A 20,275-nucleotide genomic window follows, 5' to 3' on the forward strand; every position below is an offset into this window, starting at 1 on the left:
ATTATAGGCTTTTGATTTTTGTCTGTGTTAATTTGTGTGATCGGCATGTTTACGTCTACTGCAGACTCATCTAATGTTTATGAAACATAATGTACAATATAAAATAAGAAATGAATTTTGAAAATAGTTACATGAAAAAATGAAGATATAGAAATCAATAGGAAAGAAATGTCATTACAGGAATAAAAACCCATGATACTTGCTGATATTTTAACTCTTCAATAATTATAGAGAAACAGAGGAGAGAGCATGTTATTTAAGAATAGTACATACATTTCATGATTTCTTTGAGCCTGTTTCTGTCCATCAGTGATAAGACACGTAATTACTATTCGTATGATATTGAACATGAATGAAACCAAAAAGGAGGTAACCAGGATAGACGATACTGCCATGCCAAGGAAGAATGTTGTATGAACATTAGGGAGTTGCCTAATTTCCTCCAATAAAATGTTTATTTTTGACGATAATTATCAATATTTTTTCTAGAAATTTGCAGACTTTTATGATGATATTGCAAGCAAAAATACTTGAGAAATTGAAAGAAAAATATTTACAAACTGCCTTGAAATTTAGTGATTTGTCGAAGGAGATTTGGCAATGTCTGGAGGTTCATATGGCGTTTTTCCTTAGCACGGCAGAATAGTGGAGAAAATATTTTGAGGGTGGATTATTTTTGGTCAGGCATATTTTCATTGGTTTGGAAAAGGAGGCTTAATCATTGAACACATCCTCTTAATTTGTGTTAAGGTACAAATAATTAAATGATCTAGACAAGCACATCAGCGATGCACAGTTATGCATAACCACAGTTGATTCATATTTTACATTAATCTATTTCTCTTGAAGCAAAAAGAATATTGTATGTTATATTTTAAAAAAGTAATATTTTGACTGTGAAACTGTAAATATGCGTATTTTGGTTTCAGTGTTTCAAAATTTCTGCAAAAATTTCATATTTTAAAAGGAGACAAAACCAACATCATGGCTTGAAGATTTCATAGAATATTCTTCATAGAAAAAAGGAAAATCATTGAAATTTTGAAACCATGATGTTCAGTAGTTTTCCAAGTAGAAAATAAAATGTGCCAGGAATTCTGCAACGCTGCAAATGGAGATATGTATTGCTGCAGTTACACCATCAACTTACAAGTGTATATTGTATTCGCATTTAAATTTTTTCTTACCGTTAAAATGCCAGGTACTCTTCTTATTGTTATCTTGTTCATCAACTTCGGAGATGACATCGTCAATATCAGTATCTTCTGGAAATATGATTATAAAAGAAAAATACAGATTACGACGGCAAATAATGATTATTATAATGTAAATGATAACATAGTAGGCAGATAGGTGAGATGTGATTTTACACTCTCAATATTGCTCAGATGCAATTTAGAAAGTATCTTGACTAAATTTTCATGAATTATTGAATGCAGAATTAATTTTGAAAGGATTGAATGCAGCAGAGTTGCAAAAGTGACATATCTATGTTTAAAATTTGAGGTGGGATAATGGCGGCTTCTCAAGAGCAACGAGGTAGGCGATCTTTTGCACCAACGAACAGAAGACTGATGGCGAAAAATAACCAATCAGAACCTCCCAAAAAAAAGAATTTGCCTAAAAACGGAACTTCGTGGTTCTGCGCAGATTTACCAGTCAGACACGACATCTCGAGGTGGAAAAAAACTCGCTGAAAGCGAATTTTAGGAATCAACACAACTTGACGTAGAGACATGATTGGCTAAAAAATACAACGGTTTTTGATACATCGGAAAATCAACCAAAAATCGGAGACTGGGCGAAACGCTCAAGGTCGCAGAGGTATAGGGAATCCCATAGCGAAAGCAACGGAACGATTGTAATATCATGGGGAACTCCGTTCCCATGACAAAATCATAGTACTCACGTTTAAAGGGTTTTCTGCTTCGTCATGTTGAAGTTTAAGCACCTTGCGCTGCGGAGTATTTTTCTCGCTTTGGAAGTTTTTTCTTTTTCTTGGCGCTACTTTACGAACCATCTGCAAAAAAATTATTTAGCTAAGATAAGCATTTCACAAAAAAAAATTTAATTCTCATCTTCAAAGCATTGGGGAAAAATTAGATATGAAGAAAAACTTATGGCTTGTTGATAGAGGATTGAAAAATACAATGTTAAATGCCATCCATTATATTACCTACATGCTGCCGATAACAAATAATGCAGGAGGAGTTTTATTTGGAAAATCATCAAAGGTTTTGGAAGAATCAATTCATATGTCTTACTTAAGAAAATTATTGAATAGATGAAATTAAAATTAAACGGTCACAATGATTCAATACTATGTGATGGTGCGCTGAGCAACTGTGAGACTGACGAGTTGGCCAGTGAACCAGTGAGCTCTGGGCATCGCTACACAACTGGCTTAACCGCAACAACGCAATTGCTGGAATAGCGGCTGGATGTCTACTTTTTTGTCATACTCATGATGGCATCATGCAATTTCGTACTTTTAAGTCGGCTGAGATTAACAATGCATCTAAAACGATACCTCAACAATGGTATTGATCAAGTCTGGTTGTTTACTGTGGTATAATTGATATACAAACCTAGTACTGACATGTATGTTTCGAATAAGTTTCACTTAACCCCATGATAGAAACTTGTATCAAAATTTCCAAAGTATACAGCATGATCCATCACTTAGATTGAAAATAGCCCCAATATTGATATGTTCAGTAATTAGTGACGTGAACCAAATGGGCTTCCTTCCAAGAAGGGGTTAAGGGACTTTGGTCTAATTGTCACATTAAATAAATAAGATGATGAAAAATTTTGATTCTTCATTCAAGGTGATATTGCCCGGTGGATTGAAGGTAATGAGAATCACATGTTCACTTATTGATGCAATAGCACTACTCTGATGCCATAGTGGGCTGAATTCCCTTGTATACAAAGAGCCATGTATAAGACGAACTGTGGATGATAAATACAGCAGTAAATATAAAATAATCTTACCGTGGATGTTGCTGGATGTGCAGGAAGACAGATGCACACTTGAAACTTTCAATAAAACGATGAAAATCACGCAAAAGAAAAGAACAGGACTCGAAAAACGAAGCTCGGAATCTACTCGCAAAAATGGCGGACAGACATAGCAGTGAAATCGGGAACTAGGCAACGGCGAAGAAGTATAGACAAACTCTAAGAAGATGAGCACACCAACCGATAAAATGGGGTAAATGCGGAGGCAATCAATCATGACGTACATAAGGGATAACCAATGAGAGCAAAGTAATCAGACGGTGCAATTCTTGCTTTACGCAGTACATGACCCGATTATAGCACGCTTTCATATGACACTCATGGTTTCTCGTGACTCCTATTCATCATTTGCTGTTTCAACGGTGGATTGACTCTATACGGTTGGAAATCGGAAAGGAATGCGACGAAGTGGCGAAGTAATACATCACCAATTTTATACTTGGATCCGGGCTGAGGATCCCGGCATCGCTTGGCAACCGTCATTAGCTATTGTTCGTCGAGACGCCGACGCAGTGAGCAGGAGCGTGGGAAAGAGAGGGGTAAGTGGATTCCTGTATGAGCCACGTTTAGCTAATGGTCTATTGAGTCTCGAGGCTCATCACAGATTGCACTTACACAGATTGCACTATCAGAGCACGGGTACCAACTTTTGGAAATTATAACCGAGGTTACAGATCTGTCAAAGCAACGTTTTGAACAAAACGGAGGAGTTAAATTCTCATTTCGAGAGTGCCGACCTGCTCAGCCATCCTCGAATCAATTCGCTTGATTCTGCTTATATATGCATAATTTAAATCAGCGCGTCGCATTCTTAGGCTTTTTTTGAAAAAACCAAGTAACGTAGACTCTTGGTATTCACTGCACATAAACTAATGAGCCCCAGAATGAGAAACAACTTTAAATCATAATTATTGATGGATAAATAAACTTTTTACACGCTTTGGAAAATCTCAGAAGTTCGCGGTAGTCACTTTTCGGTAAGGAACTAAGGGACTCGGTTATTGTATCGAGTAGGGTTCGAAACGATCGCAAAGGCGGTATACTACGTATACGCGCCAAAAAGAGGTGTTTGCATTTCGGGCATCTTGGAATTTTTTGATGACTTGATGACGTAGGTGGGTACAGCGACGTTTAGCGTGAAGGGGACGTCGCTGTACCCACCTACGTCATGAAGTCATCAAAAAATTCCAAGATGCCCGAAATGCAAACACCTCCTTTTTTTTCTCTATATGCTCACGTTGTGCTTGAATCACCACTACGAATTGAACAAACGGAAACAAACAACATATGGGGATACACCAAAGGAAAGGTCGCGTATTGATAACGGCGCAGGGATGCAACTACTTCTGTTTGATGGATGCGCATGTTGCGTATACAAAATTGAAGGCGCCATGGCGCAAAGCGTTAACTCGCAACGATCCGCCCTACGCTGCCATTGCAATGAGGTGTGGCTCAGAATCTGGAGAAAAGGTAAGAAAAAAGGCTCCAAGCCGGTCCAAGAATCGGTCTACTTGTACGAAGAAGTTGTCGAGGAAATTAACTTTCGGACCAGGTTGTGTCAATATCATAATCAAAGACTGTAGTTCCTTTGTTAGTTCTGTTGGCATAGTATGCTTACATTCGAAGGATATCCATCGGCTGTAGTTGTATTTGTGTTTTGGTGAGTGGTGCTCTTCGGTGGCCGACCTTGGCGCATTTTAGCGACCGTTGACGGCTCTTTATCGCATTTTGTATCTCCTTTTTCGGGCTTATCCCTGCAGGACGCTTTCGCCAACTTACGACACAATTATTTTAGACTTCAGTCTTCATTTTTCCTATTTTTATCCAGTGTCCCAAATCAAGTTTTCCTCTTTAGAAATGAAACCAATTGCACTTACTACTAACGGTTTGAAGTGTGAGCATGCGTGAATAGGCCGCTGTCCTCTTATACCTCCAATTGGTGAAGAATGCTTCTATTTCACAAGAAGTATCAGAACATTTCATTTCCTTTAAACTAGCAAAACAAAATCAAGGCAATAAGAAGAGGAAGTCGTCCAATAGGGTGTAGACATTACCATACATAAATACAATATACCATGCTACTCGTAGATTATGGTCATATTACGCAGCATACGTTGAACGTAAATTTATATACTGTTGAGATATAATTACTCACAACACAACAGAAGGGCTCCTCAAAAATTCTGAAACCGGCATAACTCTCAAAGTCTTTGACCTATACAGACGATCATTTTCATGGGCTACAATTCTAGGTGGCGGTAGCCACCCCGGCCCAAAGTCTAAAAAACTCCCCCGAAAAAGTTGACGACCAAGAGAAAAAAAAATTGTTTTTTGACCCTAATCAAAATGGACGTAACTCTGCCAAACGAAAGTGTTTGCATTAAGACATGAGCCTTGAGACCCATAAGAGTATATGCATAGCAGGGCTCACGCCATAATGTACATAGTATTCCGTTTGGCAGAAGTACGTCCAAATGATGCATACCTAATTATGATTATTATCATCCTGCTCGATCAATTTTAGTAGGCTTTGTAAGTCCATCAGTTAATCAACTCATATTTTCATGTGTCAAGTCTTAATTTAGACAGCTCATAGAGTGAAAATGAAATTCCTTTTTGAAAAAGAAAAACCCATGCGCACATGTTCCATCAACCCGAGGAGATTTTTTTTTTTATTGATAGGCATAATTGTTTAAAAAGAGCCAGTTGTTAACATACACTGATTGTCAGCCGTTGGAGTGATTAATTTGCGAGTTGAGTGCGAGAAGCTTTTAATTGTGAAATAAATCATCTGATATGGATTTGCACTTACTATTGTTTGTAAAAATAGAATGAAAATCTGTTTACTTCCTCTTGAGGTGGCTTAGGATACTTCATTACTCAGTAAAAATGCGTGTTTACTCATACGTGAAACACAAAACTGATTAGACTTGAATCAGTTTTGTAAAATAAGTTTCCTAACGTGAGTATTATAAAATGAATTAAAGGGATATTTTAGAAATATATATGCGTAAGATTTCTACCGCTCATATGTTGCGATAAATCCACTCTGCGCGGTTTTACTGGCTCTTCTACTCCGATTGAAAGGTTAGTACTGACTTTTTTTAGTAAGGTCGCAAAATTTTCTAAGTTGTATTATCCGTTTTTTCCATGATCAAGAAAAGTAAAATTCGTTAGTGGTTTCATCTGCCCTTATATCCAAAAGTGCAACCACTGAATTTTATCTCTTTACTGGTAAAACGCTGCTGTGCTTTAACAAATCGCCAGCCTTTGGACGTTACCAAATTTCATTCGATCAATTCGCAATTTCGGGGAATCTTCTGATTATTTTCCCCTAAATTTTTAATTAATTCTTTTCGCAATTTTATATAAGGTATCTGAAATTTATATGAGCAAAAATATTCGCATTTTCGGTGAAAATTAAATATTTTATCCGGTGAAATTAGGCAACTTCCAAAATTGCATGTGGCAGTCTACTAGCTTCTGACTGTTGGCCATCATTTGAAGGATGGAATTACGGTGACGTAGAGTTGACGATAAAATATTTTCCGTAGATTTTATCCTGTATTCCTTTCTTGGACTTTCGTTCAACCCAAACACTTGATATATATCGCTGTTTCCTAGACGAATAGCGTGATTCGTGCCGAACAATTCAACGATTGAAAGTTTTTCTCTAGAAGAATGGACGAAAATTCAAGTATCTTGTACTATTCTTCTAACTTGGGTCGCGCTTTGCCACTTTTGGCGTCATCCTCAGATGTCAGGCTGTTGCGGTTCCAGTCGCGGTTGAGGATGACGGCACGGGTGAAACGCCTCCAAAGTTTGAAAAATAGTACAGGTAAGATGAATTTTCGTCTTTTTTTTAGAAAAAACATTTCTACCGTAAGTATACTTAAAAACTTTCGGAAATTTCTAAACGAGTAACTGAAAATTTCACCGTACTTTCGTCAGATCACATGCGGAAATCAGCAAAAATTTGAACAGAGATTGTAGAGTTATATTCTCGTAAAAAATTAAATGGTTAGTTCTGTAACATTGGAATGGGACTGCACTCCTTCGTATTAGAAATGATTAGGTGTCTTCCAAACTTCAATCTAATTCTATGCAGTTACGTATTTAAATGTACACATTTTTTTCCTATTTTACAGGTTATTCAATATGTGCATAACAAAACGAAGGAGATTTATTTGGGCTCTTTTTCAAAATATTGAGAGCAATGTGTTATTTTTTAGTTGTTCACTTTTCCTAACTTCAGTTCTAAGTAGCAAAAGTCCTGAGAACTGTGGGGAACATCCCGAGAAAACACCAGAAGAAATAAAAGACATATTAAAACATTGGAAAATCATTCCAGACGTTATACCCAAATCAGCTCCAGGAATCGTAAAGGTGAGACTGATAGAGCTTGTGATCAATACCTCTCTGTGTCACCTCTTAAAATGAAGATTTTAGAACCTCTCAGAAAGTTAAAGCATATCTTTGATACTTTTCAGCACATACTTTTTAATGAAATTTCATCCCAAAAAATTGGAGTCAAAACTGTTTGAACGAATCGCTTTCACGACGCACCAGGGTACTTTGCGTCACCTAACCGCCACTCGAATCTGTTTATTTAGAGTTTTCCGGAAGCTAGCTTCCACCCATCGCTTTTTGGATGACATCCATACATCTTTTAGTAGCCCTCAAAAAAAAACTTCCTAAAATAGTGATGAAGGAATACGCGCAAGTATCGACAAGATTGTGTGTAATTGATGCAGGCTGCCATAAAATTTAATGTGGAGTTGTTCACCAAAATGATGAATTTTAATTTGTCTAGGTTGCATATGGGGAAAAAATTGTTAATTTTGGCAATAATTTAACAAAGACCGAAACTTGGAATCCTCCAACTTATGTACATTGGGAAACTGAACCGGAATGCTTTTACTGTTTAATAATGGCAGGTATGTAAATTATTAACGAACAAGCATATTACCGTGTGCAATGCTAAAAATTGAATTTTAACAGTAAATCAACATTTTGACAGGGTTATAGGACATTTCGTCAACGATTTTTTGTCCGCGCACCTGTTTTTTCCAGTAATTTACGTCCACGCGTTTTTCCGGCACAGGAGTTTTGGTCTACATGCCAGTTGAGACACAAAGTTAATTGGCCCACTTGTAAATACAAACGACAATTGTTCACGCCGTTTTTGGATGAAAATGTAAAATTTCTTGGAAGAATGAGGGTTTGCTCGTTTTTTTGGGCGCTTCTGGGTACCAGATGCGCCCTTTCCAACCGTTCGACTCCCCCGATGTAACATGTACTATACTACATGCCCTTTTGCCTTATGGGTAATGACGCCATTCTGGTACACCCGGGAAAATTTGATTTTTTTCTGCATCTGGTATTCGTAAAAGTTTTCGTGAAATGTTTTGCTTTTAAGCATAACAATCTCGCACGAACGTATTACCTGGTTAAAGTATTTTAGGGCCTCCTTATGCTTTAAATACTTATATCCGAGGCAGTACTTTCAGATCGATTTGAAAATATTACGAACAGTCACGTGATCTCTTCATTTTAGTGACGTATTACTGTGCTACTTTGTGATTGGTTCATTTTATTGGCGCAGCATCGACACGTCAGCTGTTTGCGGCATTGAGCGGAAGGTTTAAGGTTATGTCATGGACCATGAGAATAAATAAGGACCCCCAACTCCAGTTAGCGGAGACATTAGCGCTGCCTATATTTTCATCCATGGCCGATGTCACCGCCGGCCGGCCGGTCGCCGGTCCCTCTCTTCCCCGCGACCCGCGCTTCCCCTCCCCCTGGCTGAACTCCTCTTCACGCGGCCCCGCTCCCCCGCGACCTGCGCGCCCTACCTCGCGGCGTCGCGACGCCGCTGTCCGCTAGATCGCGTTGACGCACCAGCTTTAGAGGTTCCGCCGCTCTTTCCCGTCGTCTGATTTACAGTGGATCCTTTATGTTTCCATTCACCACCAACTTACATTCGTCACAAAGTGCTTGTGGAAAGTTTCAGATCTTCGCGGTCGATCTGTAGTTTGAAGGGTTTTGCTGTTAAAGAATCCCACTTCAAATTCCATCTTCGTCAGCCTTCGGGTACATAAGTTGGTAGTAATATGCTTTGTCAAAGAAGCGCCCTTCAACGCTTGGGCGTTGGAACTGCTTGTTTTTTTTTTGTTTTGTTTGTTTGGTCCAACGGAGAATAATATTTAGTTGAGAGTTTTGGTAAAAATGGGGGAGCGTCAATTCCATGAGACAAAATTCACTAAAACGCTCAACACCTCTTTGGTGTAACAGGACTTAATTATCTTTCAAGATTTTCTCACCTCGTTATACCTGAACCGGATAAACCTCTATATTTGCCTCAGCTAAAGGCTCTTAGATGTTTCCAGTATACGATAAGTATCTTGATTTATTTTGCGAGGAAAGATCTGTACTTTTAACGGATGCCTGTCATTATTAATACGTTCAATTTCGTATAATACTGTACAACACCTCTGTTGTGAAACAGTTGCCTCAGGCGCCGTCGCACGGCGGGCGGGCGGCTAGCGCGAAACGCGCATTGGCGCCTACAAACCTAAGTGGATACTTCAAGCATTGTGCAGTGCTTGAAGTATCCACTTAGGTTTGTAGGCGCCAGTGAGCCTCTCGCGCTGACAGCAAGCCGCTCCGCTCTGTTAGGCTTTAATATTTATACTCGCAGGGTCAGCGTTTTTTAACTCATGATTTTGAAATGTTTGCACACTCTGCATTGAATTATCTCGTTTAAATTGTATCAATATGTATCAATTTATTAAAGGAGAATAATAATATAACGTGAGTTTATTTAAATATTGGTGGTTCCGTGTCAAATTTAATGATTTCCAAACCACTTTAATTTTTTCTTTTACATTTTGTGCTTTTATTGTGCTGCAGCAAGGTGTCCGCGCAACCAAACGCTCAATTTTTTACGTATTTGACTCTAAAAGATCGATGTACAAATGGGTTCAAACGAAAGATTGCGTGCCTCTCGGTTTTTTTCCTTTTTAATTCATTTTTGCAGTTTCTATCGGCACAACTGCTTCTTATTGAGATTAATGTCGCTTGGAAAAGGTTTTACAAATATTTGTCACGTTTTAAAAATATAATTTTTTCAAAATGAAGTAATAATTTCGTAAAGAAAAAATTAAAAAAACAAAAAAAGAACCTATACACATATAAGGTATATTGTACATCGAAATTTAAAAAGATGATTCAAAAGGAGAAAGTAATAACATTTTATGTAGAAAATGAGCAACCATAACAACACCACCTTCTCTCTCAATTTCTCATTTCCATATTGTCAATATAATTTTACATGCCGACTAAAATATAACGCTCGGACCAACCGTTGCTTATTTTACGTGTGGGCGTAAACTACTGGACAAAAAAGGTGCGCGGACAAAAAATTGTTGACAATAATATTTCCTGAAACCTTTGACAGTGTAGACAGTTTTGCACTCAATCTACATATTATGTGAAAGTAACTCGAGAGTCAATGTATCCATCCATAATAATTCCACCTTACTTACACAGTTTTTCATGACACTATACTCCTCTACTAGATTAATTTAGTTAGGAAGAACTTGAAATTATTTTTCACCCGATTTTCTAGGGAAATTTGTTCGTGGTTTGATCTTAAGTGCTTGAAAATTCGGAGTGAGATAGATCTATAACTTTCTCCCATAGTGCATATTCTTAGAGAAAATTTGGCAACATTCAAAAGCTCCTTCAGCGTATTTCTCTAGCTTAAGTAGTTAAAGCATCCTATACGAAAAGGTCATTGAAGAAGAAACACTTAGAAATTAAAATCTGCTTCTTACCATGATGGTCCATAGGAATTTAGCGTGAAGCGACTGCGAAAAAAAAAACGCCTTCAATGAATCGAATAGGCACACCGAGCTCCTAGAGGCTCGAATTGTGGTATCACGCCAAACAGCACATTTCTAAGCAGTAAGTGTTATGTATAAACCGTCTAGTTGTTAAGTTTATTGGGTGATATTTTCGGCCGTTAAAACTTTTCTCAACTTTGATTAATGAATTTGAATATTTTTCTGTGAGTTATCTGGATAACATCACAAGTAAAATTCTACAAGAAGTTTCCAAAAAATAAAAAATAAAATAATTTCTTCGAGAAAATTAGCCAATGTGTAGATGTAGTTATAAGCACGTAGATTTGCATCGCATTCTTGTCGTCCTTCGTTTTTATCCCTGCATATTTTTAAGTCATGTACAACCCGGTCTTACAACCCGATTTATAAAAATAAATCGGGTTGTGAAGCAAATTCCAATCTAAATACTGACTTACCCTCTCATAATGACAGTGCTAATGTCTATCTGCATTTTACTTGAACAATGTACAGATCCAGACTTCCCTGATGCAAGTTTTAAGTCGGGACAATGGCAGCATTGGAAAGTTGGTAACATACCAGGTACAGATCTTGCAAAAGGACAGTCTATGTCAGATTATATTGGAGTTCAAGCCCCACAAGGCACAGGTAAGCTATGCTTTATGCGCATAGATTGTGAAATGCCTTTGTGATGTTGTTGTTGTTGTCGTTGAATGCAAGTTTGTAGAATACAAAATAGTCTCCTCATTGGCTCCCAAATCATGGGAGACCATAATATAAAATTAACTACATAGTTTACAGAGAAAGACCTTACCTCTGAAAAAGAGACGAGGTCCAGAAATTTGCTGTACCTACGGTGATAGTTGAACAACATTAGCGACACACGATGTTCTTATTTTCATTGTATGTAAGCCATTCAACTGAAGTACGTAACGGAGCAGTTTTTAAATGAACGTATTTCTGCCAAACGGAACCAGAGGCAGGAGGGAAATAAGGGGGGTGCTCGTTAGTTAAGGCGACCGTAAGAATGAACGGGAATTAAAAGGAGCCAGTGACGTCAGCGGAAACGAAGCCGCATCCGGTGTTGCTCTTACTCAGCTTTTACTCATGAGCCCTGTCTAAAACGCTCTTTTACCATTCAAACGGCTCATGAGTGCCGCATTCAGTTGGTACATAGTTCCCTTTGACAGAATTTAAAATTCCGATTTTCCATTTCCTCAAAGGGAATCACGCCCATTTTAACATTGTTTCTTATGCAGCATTCTAAACCACATCCCATCTTTTCTACACGTCAATAGTTTCGTTTGGCAGAAATACATGCAAATGGCATGCATGATTCTTTAAAATTATATTCATCGTATAAGAATTGTAAGGAGACCCTACCAATCAAGTATTTCCTCTCGTAAGAGGGTAACTCAAGTTCAATGAATCGTTAATAGCAAGAAGAATTCAGGGGCATTGCATAGCGTTTCATAGTTTCATCTGAAAATTAACTTTTAATAATTTAACGGGTGTATGTATTTAACATTCTAATTTCAGGAAATTTCCGCCAAATCCCCCAAAACAAATTTGCAGTAAATTTTTCATTTTTGAGTAAATCAATTCTTAAATGAAATTTTGCAACGTCATAGTGTAGAGTAGCCATTTTGACTCTTACCTTTAATTAATTTAATAGCATAATTCTAATTATTCCAATTGAAATATTTTTAAGTATGTGATGAAGAAAGCGGGACCCTCTCGTCCCTGTCATCAATCGCTCCGATAATCGATTTTCTTTCTGTAACTTAAGGAATGCATCGGTACGTTTTCGTGGTGTACAAACAATTAAATGGTTTGATGAAATTTGACGAGTTCCATCTAATAAATTTGTAAGTATCTGAAACTATTGAATTCCAAATCTCGTTGTCGTTCTATTTATGTAATACAGTTTTGGCATATCCTGACAATATGGAGAGCACTTTTTGTCAAATTTAAAATCAACGATGAATGTTCAAGAAGTTTCCTGTTACAGTCAATATTCCATCAATTAAGGGACGTGAAGCTGTGTAATTTATTAATCGAGGGACTTTTTACCTTTTAATTTGACTCATTTTTATTTTCATTCTCGAGCCATCTTTATTTAGTTTTTTTTTACAGAATCAGCTGCCTGTTTCTTCCATTCTTGACCATGATAATTACCTATTTTTAGAAATACGAGACGAAAAAGAGAACTTAAATTACTTCAGAGTATCTGAATTAATAATACTTCATTTTTTCAGTCTGATGATAACTACAGTATTTTTTTATATATTTTTTCAAAGTTGACTATTGATTTTCTTATGTTCTTACAGTCCCACGGATGACTTACGAGCCAATTTTTCAACAGCTGAGTTTGCAGAGCAGTATAATCTAGGTGACCCTCTTGCTGTCAACTTCTTCATGTCACAATGGGACGACTATCCTGAATTTCGCGGAGCTATTCCAGAGCCAAATTTTTAAGTAATATCATTTTTTTTTTTTTTTTTTTTTTTTTTTAAAAAAAGTAATTAATCAGACTGTAACAGCACACAAGAACACTCTAAATAATATGAGGATTACACGAAACCTACGTGGCCGAGCCTAGAAGAATCAGAAGTTTAAACGGCAAGTTCGTTTCGGTGGTCATAACAACCCCACTTTTAACCGGATAATATACAAGTGAAATTAACTCTTTCTTGCACACGCTTATCGCCGATTTTCGAGAAGAAAATGGCTCGGATATGGTATTTTTTCCATCAAGAGACAGCTATAGGGTCGAATTATTTTGAAAACTGTTAAACATTTGGAGATCAGACTCCTTCCCCCCTCCCTAATAAAAAAACACGTGTTGCTTTCACGCAGTGGTATGCAATAAAAGGCTATAAGGAATGAAAGCTAAAACCTACTTATCACAGTCCGGGGTAAACAAAGTAATCTAAAAATGTTGATGGAACCATGGGCAAGAATGAAGGTTTACCTTTGCTGACTTCTAATGGCAAAGCGAGGAAACCCTCAGGTGACACTGAACTCGGCAGAGCCCTAAAAAACTGGTGGTAAACCGCACTCAACCCATCAACACCCGCTCTGTAGTTAGAAACTAAAGTACGCTTTTTGGGAAATATGAACCATCTCTAATAACCATGAGCATTTGGCCTCTTTAGCAATTTGCACATTTTCAAGATCTAGCGCCTACAAGAATGTGTAAATACTTCACGCATTGCGCGTTCGCTAGGTGGGCGCATTAATCGCTGGAATTCTCGATGCCAAACCTCCTGCGGTGTGCATCTTTTCCAACTAGAGCACACAGCAAGCCTGTAATCCTAGGATCGAAGGATCTTACGATTAAATATTTTGCACCCCTCAATGATACCTTAGTCTATTATATTGAGTCATCGATGTCGGAGCTCGTCCGTCTGTATCTAATCGACTATCGTATAACGAGAAGGTGTCTATAACAAGGAAATCCACCAGGCCCTTGAACTTATACGAGTATAGACTCGTATAAGTTCTTAATTATGTAAAATTTCACAAAAATAAGGAATATTTTTTTCAGTAGAAAAAAGACGTATAAACAGAAAAGGAAAAGACTCCAATAGATAGGTTTTGATTGATGGGCGTTCTCAAAGTATGAGGCTACATCGTAGCTTCAAAAATATTATGAGTTATTTTTCACGAACGCTGTGGTCACAAATAGCGTCATCTGTCGACCTAAAATTCTTCATTTCCTACTTTGTCCAATTTTCAATCATTCTTCGGCGGGAACTGAGGTTGTATGATTATTTAAATGATGGCGATACACTTTTATCAAGTGCGTCAGATTATTCCAAGATAAGAGGATGAAGTTGATAGAAGTTGGTATTTTCTTAAACACGTGTCGAAACCTTTTTGTAGGAGCTATGTAGAAATGTGTTTGTCTATTTATAAACCGACGTGACTTTATTTAGTTAGAGCTAAATACCTGATGTAGCCTATATTAATTCAGTTTCCATAGCCAGTATTAAAAATGAGTGGCGTGGGAAGAACGAAATTCGTGACGTTAATACAAATAAGTACCACCGTCTGCAATTTGTGCTCCATTTAAAGTCATCAATTCAACCTCACTTTTTAAAATTGATTCCGGCAAGATAGACATCAATTTGTAGTGATTTTAATTTATTTATTTCATGATTTTTACACCTCTTGTAGAGAGATTCTATCATTTTTAAATTCGACAAGTTTCCTCTTTTAATTGTGCCAACACAATTGAAAAAGTTTTTGAGATTCGATTTCACCTCTGTTTTGTTTTCCCCATTCTCACTAAGTCATTAATTTTATTCCCATCATTTTCCTCTGCAATACTATTTTTTTTAAATATGACACTCAAGTATCACCTTATACCTCCAATATTTACAATAGCGTTGTTGAGTATTTATTTAAAAAACGTTTCTACCGAAATTTACAGGTTTAATCTGACAGCTGACGAAATACAGACACAATTGAAAAAGCACGAGATAATTCCAGATGTCATTCCAACAGCTCCTAAAAATGTTTTGCAGGTAAATAAAACTCCACCATGCGTTTATTTACTTGCTAGTGTAAAAGACACGTCGTTGCATGATTTCAATGGAAGCAATTTAATTTTTTTGATGGAAATTGCGTCACCCTTCCATCTAAAGATAAGTCATGTAGTCGGTTCATGTAAAGTCAAGCGATTTACTAAAGTAATTTTGTTAATTTTGATTCACTTAAAATCCCTTCCTTAAAGCATTTGGAAGAAATTTTATTGTAAGCATGGCAAATCTATTAAATCATTTTAGGTTTTATAATAGTTACACAATCATAACAATCCTTAATCAATAAAAACTCTGCAAGTTTGGTACTCAAGTTATGGATTCTTGACCATTAACGTCATAAGAAAACTTTAATGGAGAGCAGAAATAATAAGGGGGTCACACAGCCACTATAGGGGGCCCTTACGCAACCCAACCCTCTGAAGACGTTCCTCACTGTCAAAGGACCACTTCTTCGGTCATGGATTAAAAAAAAAAAAAAAAAAAAAAAAAAAAATTAAAAATGCAGCCTAATCATCATGAACAACGACCCGTTAAACCTCTGGATGAATGAAATACACGATACTGAATTTTACATGGTTCATATGAGGAAAAGTGCATGTTCTCCACTTGATATCGATTAAAAATGCGTTTCACCCCAAAACTTTTAAGGACAGAGCTGATCTCAAGATTGCTACCTACTAATATTTGTAAAAATTATAGAACTCGGATCAGTTGATCTCTAGGAAGATTAATGAAAACAAAAAAAAGTAGGGGAGTCGGAATAAGATGTTGTACGTATGATAAAAATTATACTAAAGCCTTTTCTCGTGCGCAAACACGTTTGTAATAGTTGGTATTCTTTAAGGATAAATACGCTACTTTGTAACAACTGTGTGGGCGAGTTTTGACAGGTAACTTACAATACAACATCTGTGAGATTCGGAAATGAAATAAATGCTACCGAGACAAAATTGGAGCCCACACACATGGAATGGCCAGAAGATAAGGAGCACCATTATACATTAATTATGACAGGTAATAAGTAATTTCGCCCTTTAAAAAATCAGCGCATTTAATTCAATTATCTCCGTAATCTAATAGTAAAGATAGCTGAATTATATTTTTGAAAGAGCAAGCAGATCTTTAAAATTTTTTTTAAAAAAACCCACAAAAAATCCGTACTAAAAAACTTAAGACTCCGGCAATTATCTTGAAGCCCCTCTCAGACCTGGCTTTCCCTCTTCTTGACAAATTCTGCGTCACTGCCCTCTCACTGGGCGTAAATTTTTTCTCCTCCCAGGAAAAACCAAATTAAAGTTGTTTGGTCATTGCGTTGAATACAATGTAATTTTCACCTTCCGTGATTTGACGCTTTCTATCATTACGGATCCAAAATTCTCTAGAAACTCTTGTTGACTTCCTCCAGAAATCCATCCCCGTTTCTCTTAGCATTCTGTGATCGTTTCACCAGCTGCCCGACTCTATCTCCTTACATTAAAATACTTTTCACTCTAGCGTTGTAAATTTCACCTTTGTTTTCTCCCGAAATACGATGATCCCGCACATAATTTCATTTAAAATCGTAATATCCTCATACCTTCCTTCCTTTTGTGTTGTTTCGTACTTCTGTCGTAGGATAGTCGCAAATCTTGGTACTCCTACTCCACTCCGGGCAGCTTTTGATTTTCTGCCCATCCTTCATCTCAATGTTGTGTTGCTGTCAATGTCTTTGGTTGCTGTCCAACTGAAGTCAATTCTCCGTTTGGAAAATTCCGAAGTAATGGAGGTTTATTTCAAAGAGGAAAGCGTTGTTTGAGAATTATTTTAGTTTGTTTCTTTTTGCTTATTTAAATAGAATGAAAGGTTTAATACTTGGTCATCTCTTTTTACTCGGCTTAAAATATCTTTTATTTCTTTTTAAAATGCTTGTATAAAACCTGTATGATTTTCGCAGATCCTGACGTTCCAAACCGGACGACACATTTTGAAAGAGAGTGGCAAAATTGGGTCGTGGTAAATATTCCTGGCTGCAAATTTAAAAATGGCAAGGTTCTCACCAAATACATTCCTCCATTACCGGAAGAGGACTTCGGAGGTAAGATTAAAATGCAATAATTAATAGTGCAAGTATCTCAAGCTCTCAAATGATCCCGACTAGTTTTACACTACTGTGTAATGAGTTATTATTTTATTATTATTTTTTACAAAAAAGAGAAAAACTTTAATTAAAAACTACGAAATAAATTAAGACATTTTTCTTTTCATTTTTCAAATATTCTTTTTCTCATTTTAAGAACAGATAATTTTCTGTCTAGGAGTAGAAAAGTAAGGAATTCAGAATGCAGTAAATTTAATAATAATAAAAAAAAAATAATATAAATACATGATGAGTTGGTAGATGTCGGATTTCCAGAGACAATCACCAGTGGCCTGGCGTGAATTGCGATGTATCGATTGTTATGCCATTTAAACCTATGGAAAAGGATCGATATACAGGGTGTTCGCAGCGAACACCTTAATAATCGATTCTTTACCATAGGTTTAAATTACATAACAATCGATGTATCGCAATTCACGCCACGCCACTGACAATCACATGATTGAATGGGGAGCAAACATATTTTATTCATTTAAAAAGACTATTTGAGGGCCTTGGAGGACAAGATGCATGAGTGCAGTTTTTGAAAAATTTGAGATAGTAATGATTCCAAGTAAAACTAGTCTGAATGCACATTCTGTGAAAAATTCGCTCCAAAACTCTAATTTTTAAGCATCAAAAAGTCAGTATGAACTTTTTTTCCGCCGTAAGGATCCATTTGATTTCGAAACTTCATACTCGTATTTCTCGAAATAACAAAAACTGCACCTATGCGCCTTGTCCTCCAAGCCTCCATTTGACACTGCATTACGAGCATTAAGATGCTAAGCGTGCAAAACTAAGTGGTATACATGACTTCTTCTCACAATTTCAGGAGTTCACCGATATGTGTTCCTGTCCTACAAGCAACCAAGACAAAATATGACTTTCAACGAAACCTACGTAAGAATGTAAGTATGAAGTGTATTCTAGCTTTCAAGTAGCGCAAATGAACTTTGTTTGTTCATTAATTTACTGCATTGGTCCTTTATTGGAGAAAACACTTTACAAATATTTTTGGGGAAATAAAAAAAATTGTTCCGCTCGCGTCATGTGATGATAAAGTTTGTTTGTTTGTTTTTTTTTTGAGAGTTTTGAATGTCCAAGAAAGTTTATTCAAGTATGATTGAAAAGTAACAAAAATACGAAACACTAAAGTCGGGATTTAAACCAAATGGAAGATGATGAAATTTGGTGCGTAAAACCCAAAGCCACTTACAAATTTTAACAATATAAACGTAGATATATAGGACTTTACGATAGAAAATATTTCGATTAAGACGGAACATCGTTGCATGTGAATTAAAGGAGCAATAAATAGAACAATTTATGGATTCCCATTGTTCCTTTGATGCAACTGCAAATGATTATTTCATGATATGGCTAAAAATGAACAATTGATTATTTTTCCATGCCCAAGCTTTTTCTACTTTTTTAATGACATCCTAAAAGCGTAAATTATTTTATCAGTCATTGGCAGTACCTATGTTTCTTTTGTCCACAGTGCATCCTATGGACTACGCGGTGAATTTTCCACAAGAAAATTTGCTGAAAAATACAGTTTAGGGGATCCTGTGGCAGTAAATTTCTTCTACTTAAGATGGTCATTTATTGTGTAACCGGTAATTTTTTGGTCACAATTAATAAACAACTATGACTCAGACTAGGCGATTAAATTTTATCACCCTTGTTTACCTTATAATCCACCATGAAAAGTAAAGAAAGTAGTAATGTTGACTTTACCAAAACAATTTTGGCGCAAGTAAGTGGATGGTTCTCAGAATCGAGGAGACGTTTAGCATCAGAACCACTTAATTTTTTACATAGTAGGTTTCCATACATGATTATAAAAAGAGCTGATCAAACTTAGATTTCTTTTGAGCGTACCACTGAACTAACTTCCCGATAGATCATGATGTATCACCCCTTAAAAAGGCGCTCGACGCCAAAATGGTGCAAATCATAACACCTATGTCGCGAAATAGTTGCTTGAAACGCCGTAGCACTCCGCGACGCGGCGGGCGACCAGCGTGACACGCGCATAGGCGCCTACGAACCTAACAGTGATACTTCACGCATTGCGCAACGCGTGAGGTATCCCGTTAGGTTTGTAGGCGCCAGTGCGCAAATTGCTCTGTGTTAAGCTCAAATATTTAATCTCGCGGAGTCAGCGTTTTTCAACTCACGATTTTGAAACATTTGCACGCTCTGCGCGGATTAGTCTAATTTAAATTGATGAAAAAAAATATGTATTGAAGGAAAATATGACGTGTGTTTGGAAAATATTAGGGTGGTTTTGTGTCCAATTAAATGATTTCTAAAGCTTCTTGATTTTTTTTTGTGTGCTTTTACTGTGCTGCAGCGTGGTATATTTGCAACCAAACGCTCAAAATTGGACGTGTTTGACTGTAAAAGATCGATGTAAAAGTGGGTTAAAACCAGAGGTTGCGTCCTCCTTGGTTTTTTCTCACTCTTTTTCATTTTTGTATAGTTCCTTTCAACACAAGTGCGGCTCAATGAGATTAATATCGATGCCGGTCTGAAATACAATCTTTGGACCAAGTCGCTGTTTCTTATTTTACGCGTGGACGTAAATTACTGGACTAAACAGGTGCCCGGACAAAAAATCGTTGACGGAATTACCTGAAACCCTTTCTCTTTTCACAAAAAAGAGAAAAAGAAAAGAAAATTGGGGCTGCGATGGGAGGAAAACTGAATTT

General features: G+C 36.9%; 1 protein-coding gene and 1 long non-coding RNA gene across 25 annotated transcripts; one reads left to right on the forward strand and one right to left on the reverse strand.

The window, feature by feature from the left end:
* Positions 1 to 1,500: 1,500 nt before the first annotated feature.
* Positions 1,501 to 4,115, reverse strand: LOC140224316 (uncharacterized). The gene is made up of 2 exons (XR_011899615.1): positions 2,998 to 4,115; positions 1,501 to 2,020 (listed from the first exon to the last, which is right to left on the reverse strand). It is a non-coding gene; the product is annotated as an uncharacterized lncRNA (long non-coding RNA).
* Positions 4,116 to 5,609: 1,494 nt separating this feature from the next.
* On the forward strand, positions 5,610 to 19,218 carry LOC109036187 (protein D3). 24 transcript variants are annotated; one of them, XM_072298704.1, is made up of 8 exons: positions 5,618 to 5,986; positions 7,173 to 7,410; positions 7,838 to 7,961; positions 11,403 to 11,537; positions 12,679 to 12,757; positions 13,220 to 13,367; positions 15,328 to 15,421; positions 16,330 to 16,440. In XM_072298704.1, the coding sequence occupies exons 2-6, from the start codon at positions 7,183 to 7,185 to the stop codon at positions 13,365 to 13,367; spliced, it is 714 nt and encodes a 237-aa protein (XP_072154805.1). In that variant the 5' UTR covers positions 5,618 to 5,986; positions 7,173 to 7,182; the 3' UTR covers positions 15,328 to 15,421; positions 16,330 to 16,440. The 24 variants fall into 24 exon arrangements, with proteins under 24 accessions (XP_072154813.1, XP_072154814.1, XP_072154805.1 ...); XM_072298708.1 differs by lacking the exon at positions 16,330 to 16,440 and adding an exon at positions 17,373 to 17,507 and having other exon boundaries at positions 5,621 to 6,111; XM_072298707.1 differs by having other exon boundaries at positions 5,621 to 6,111; positions 16,269 to 16,440.
* The last annotated feature ends 1,057 nt before the right edge of the window (positions 19,219 to 20,275 follow it).

Source organism: Bemisia tabaci, chromosome 3, assembly GCF_918797505.1.
Source record: "Bemisia tabaci chromosome 3, PGI_BMITA_v3".
NCBI classification, from domain to species: Eukaryota; Metazoa; Arthropoda; class Insecta; order Hemiptera; family Aleyrodidae; genus Bemisia; species Bemisia tabaci.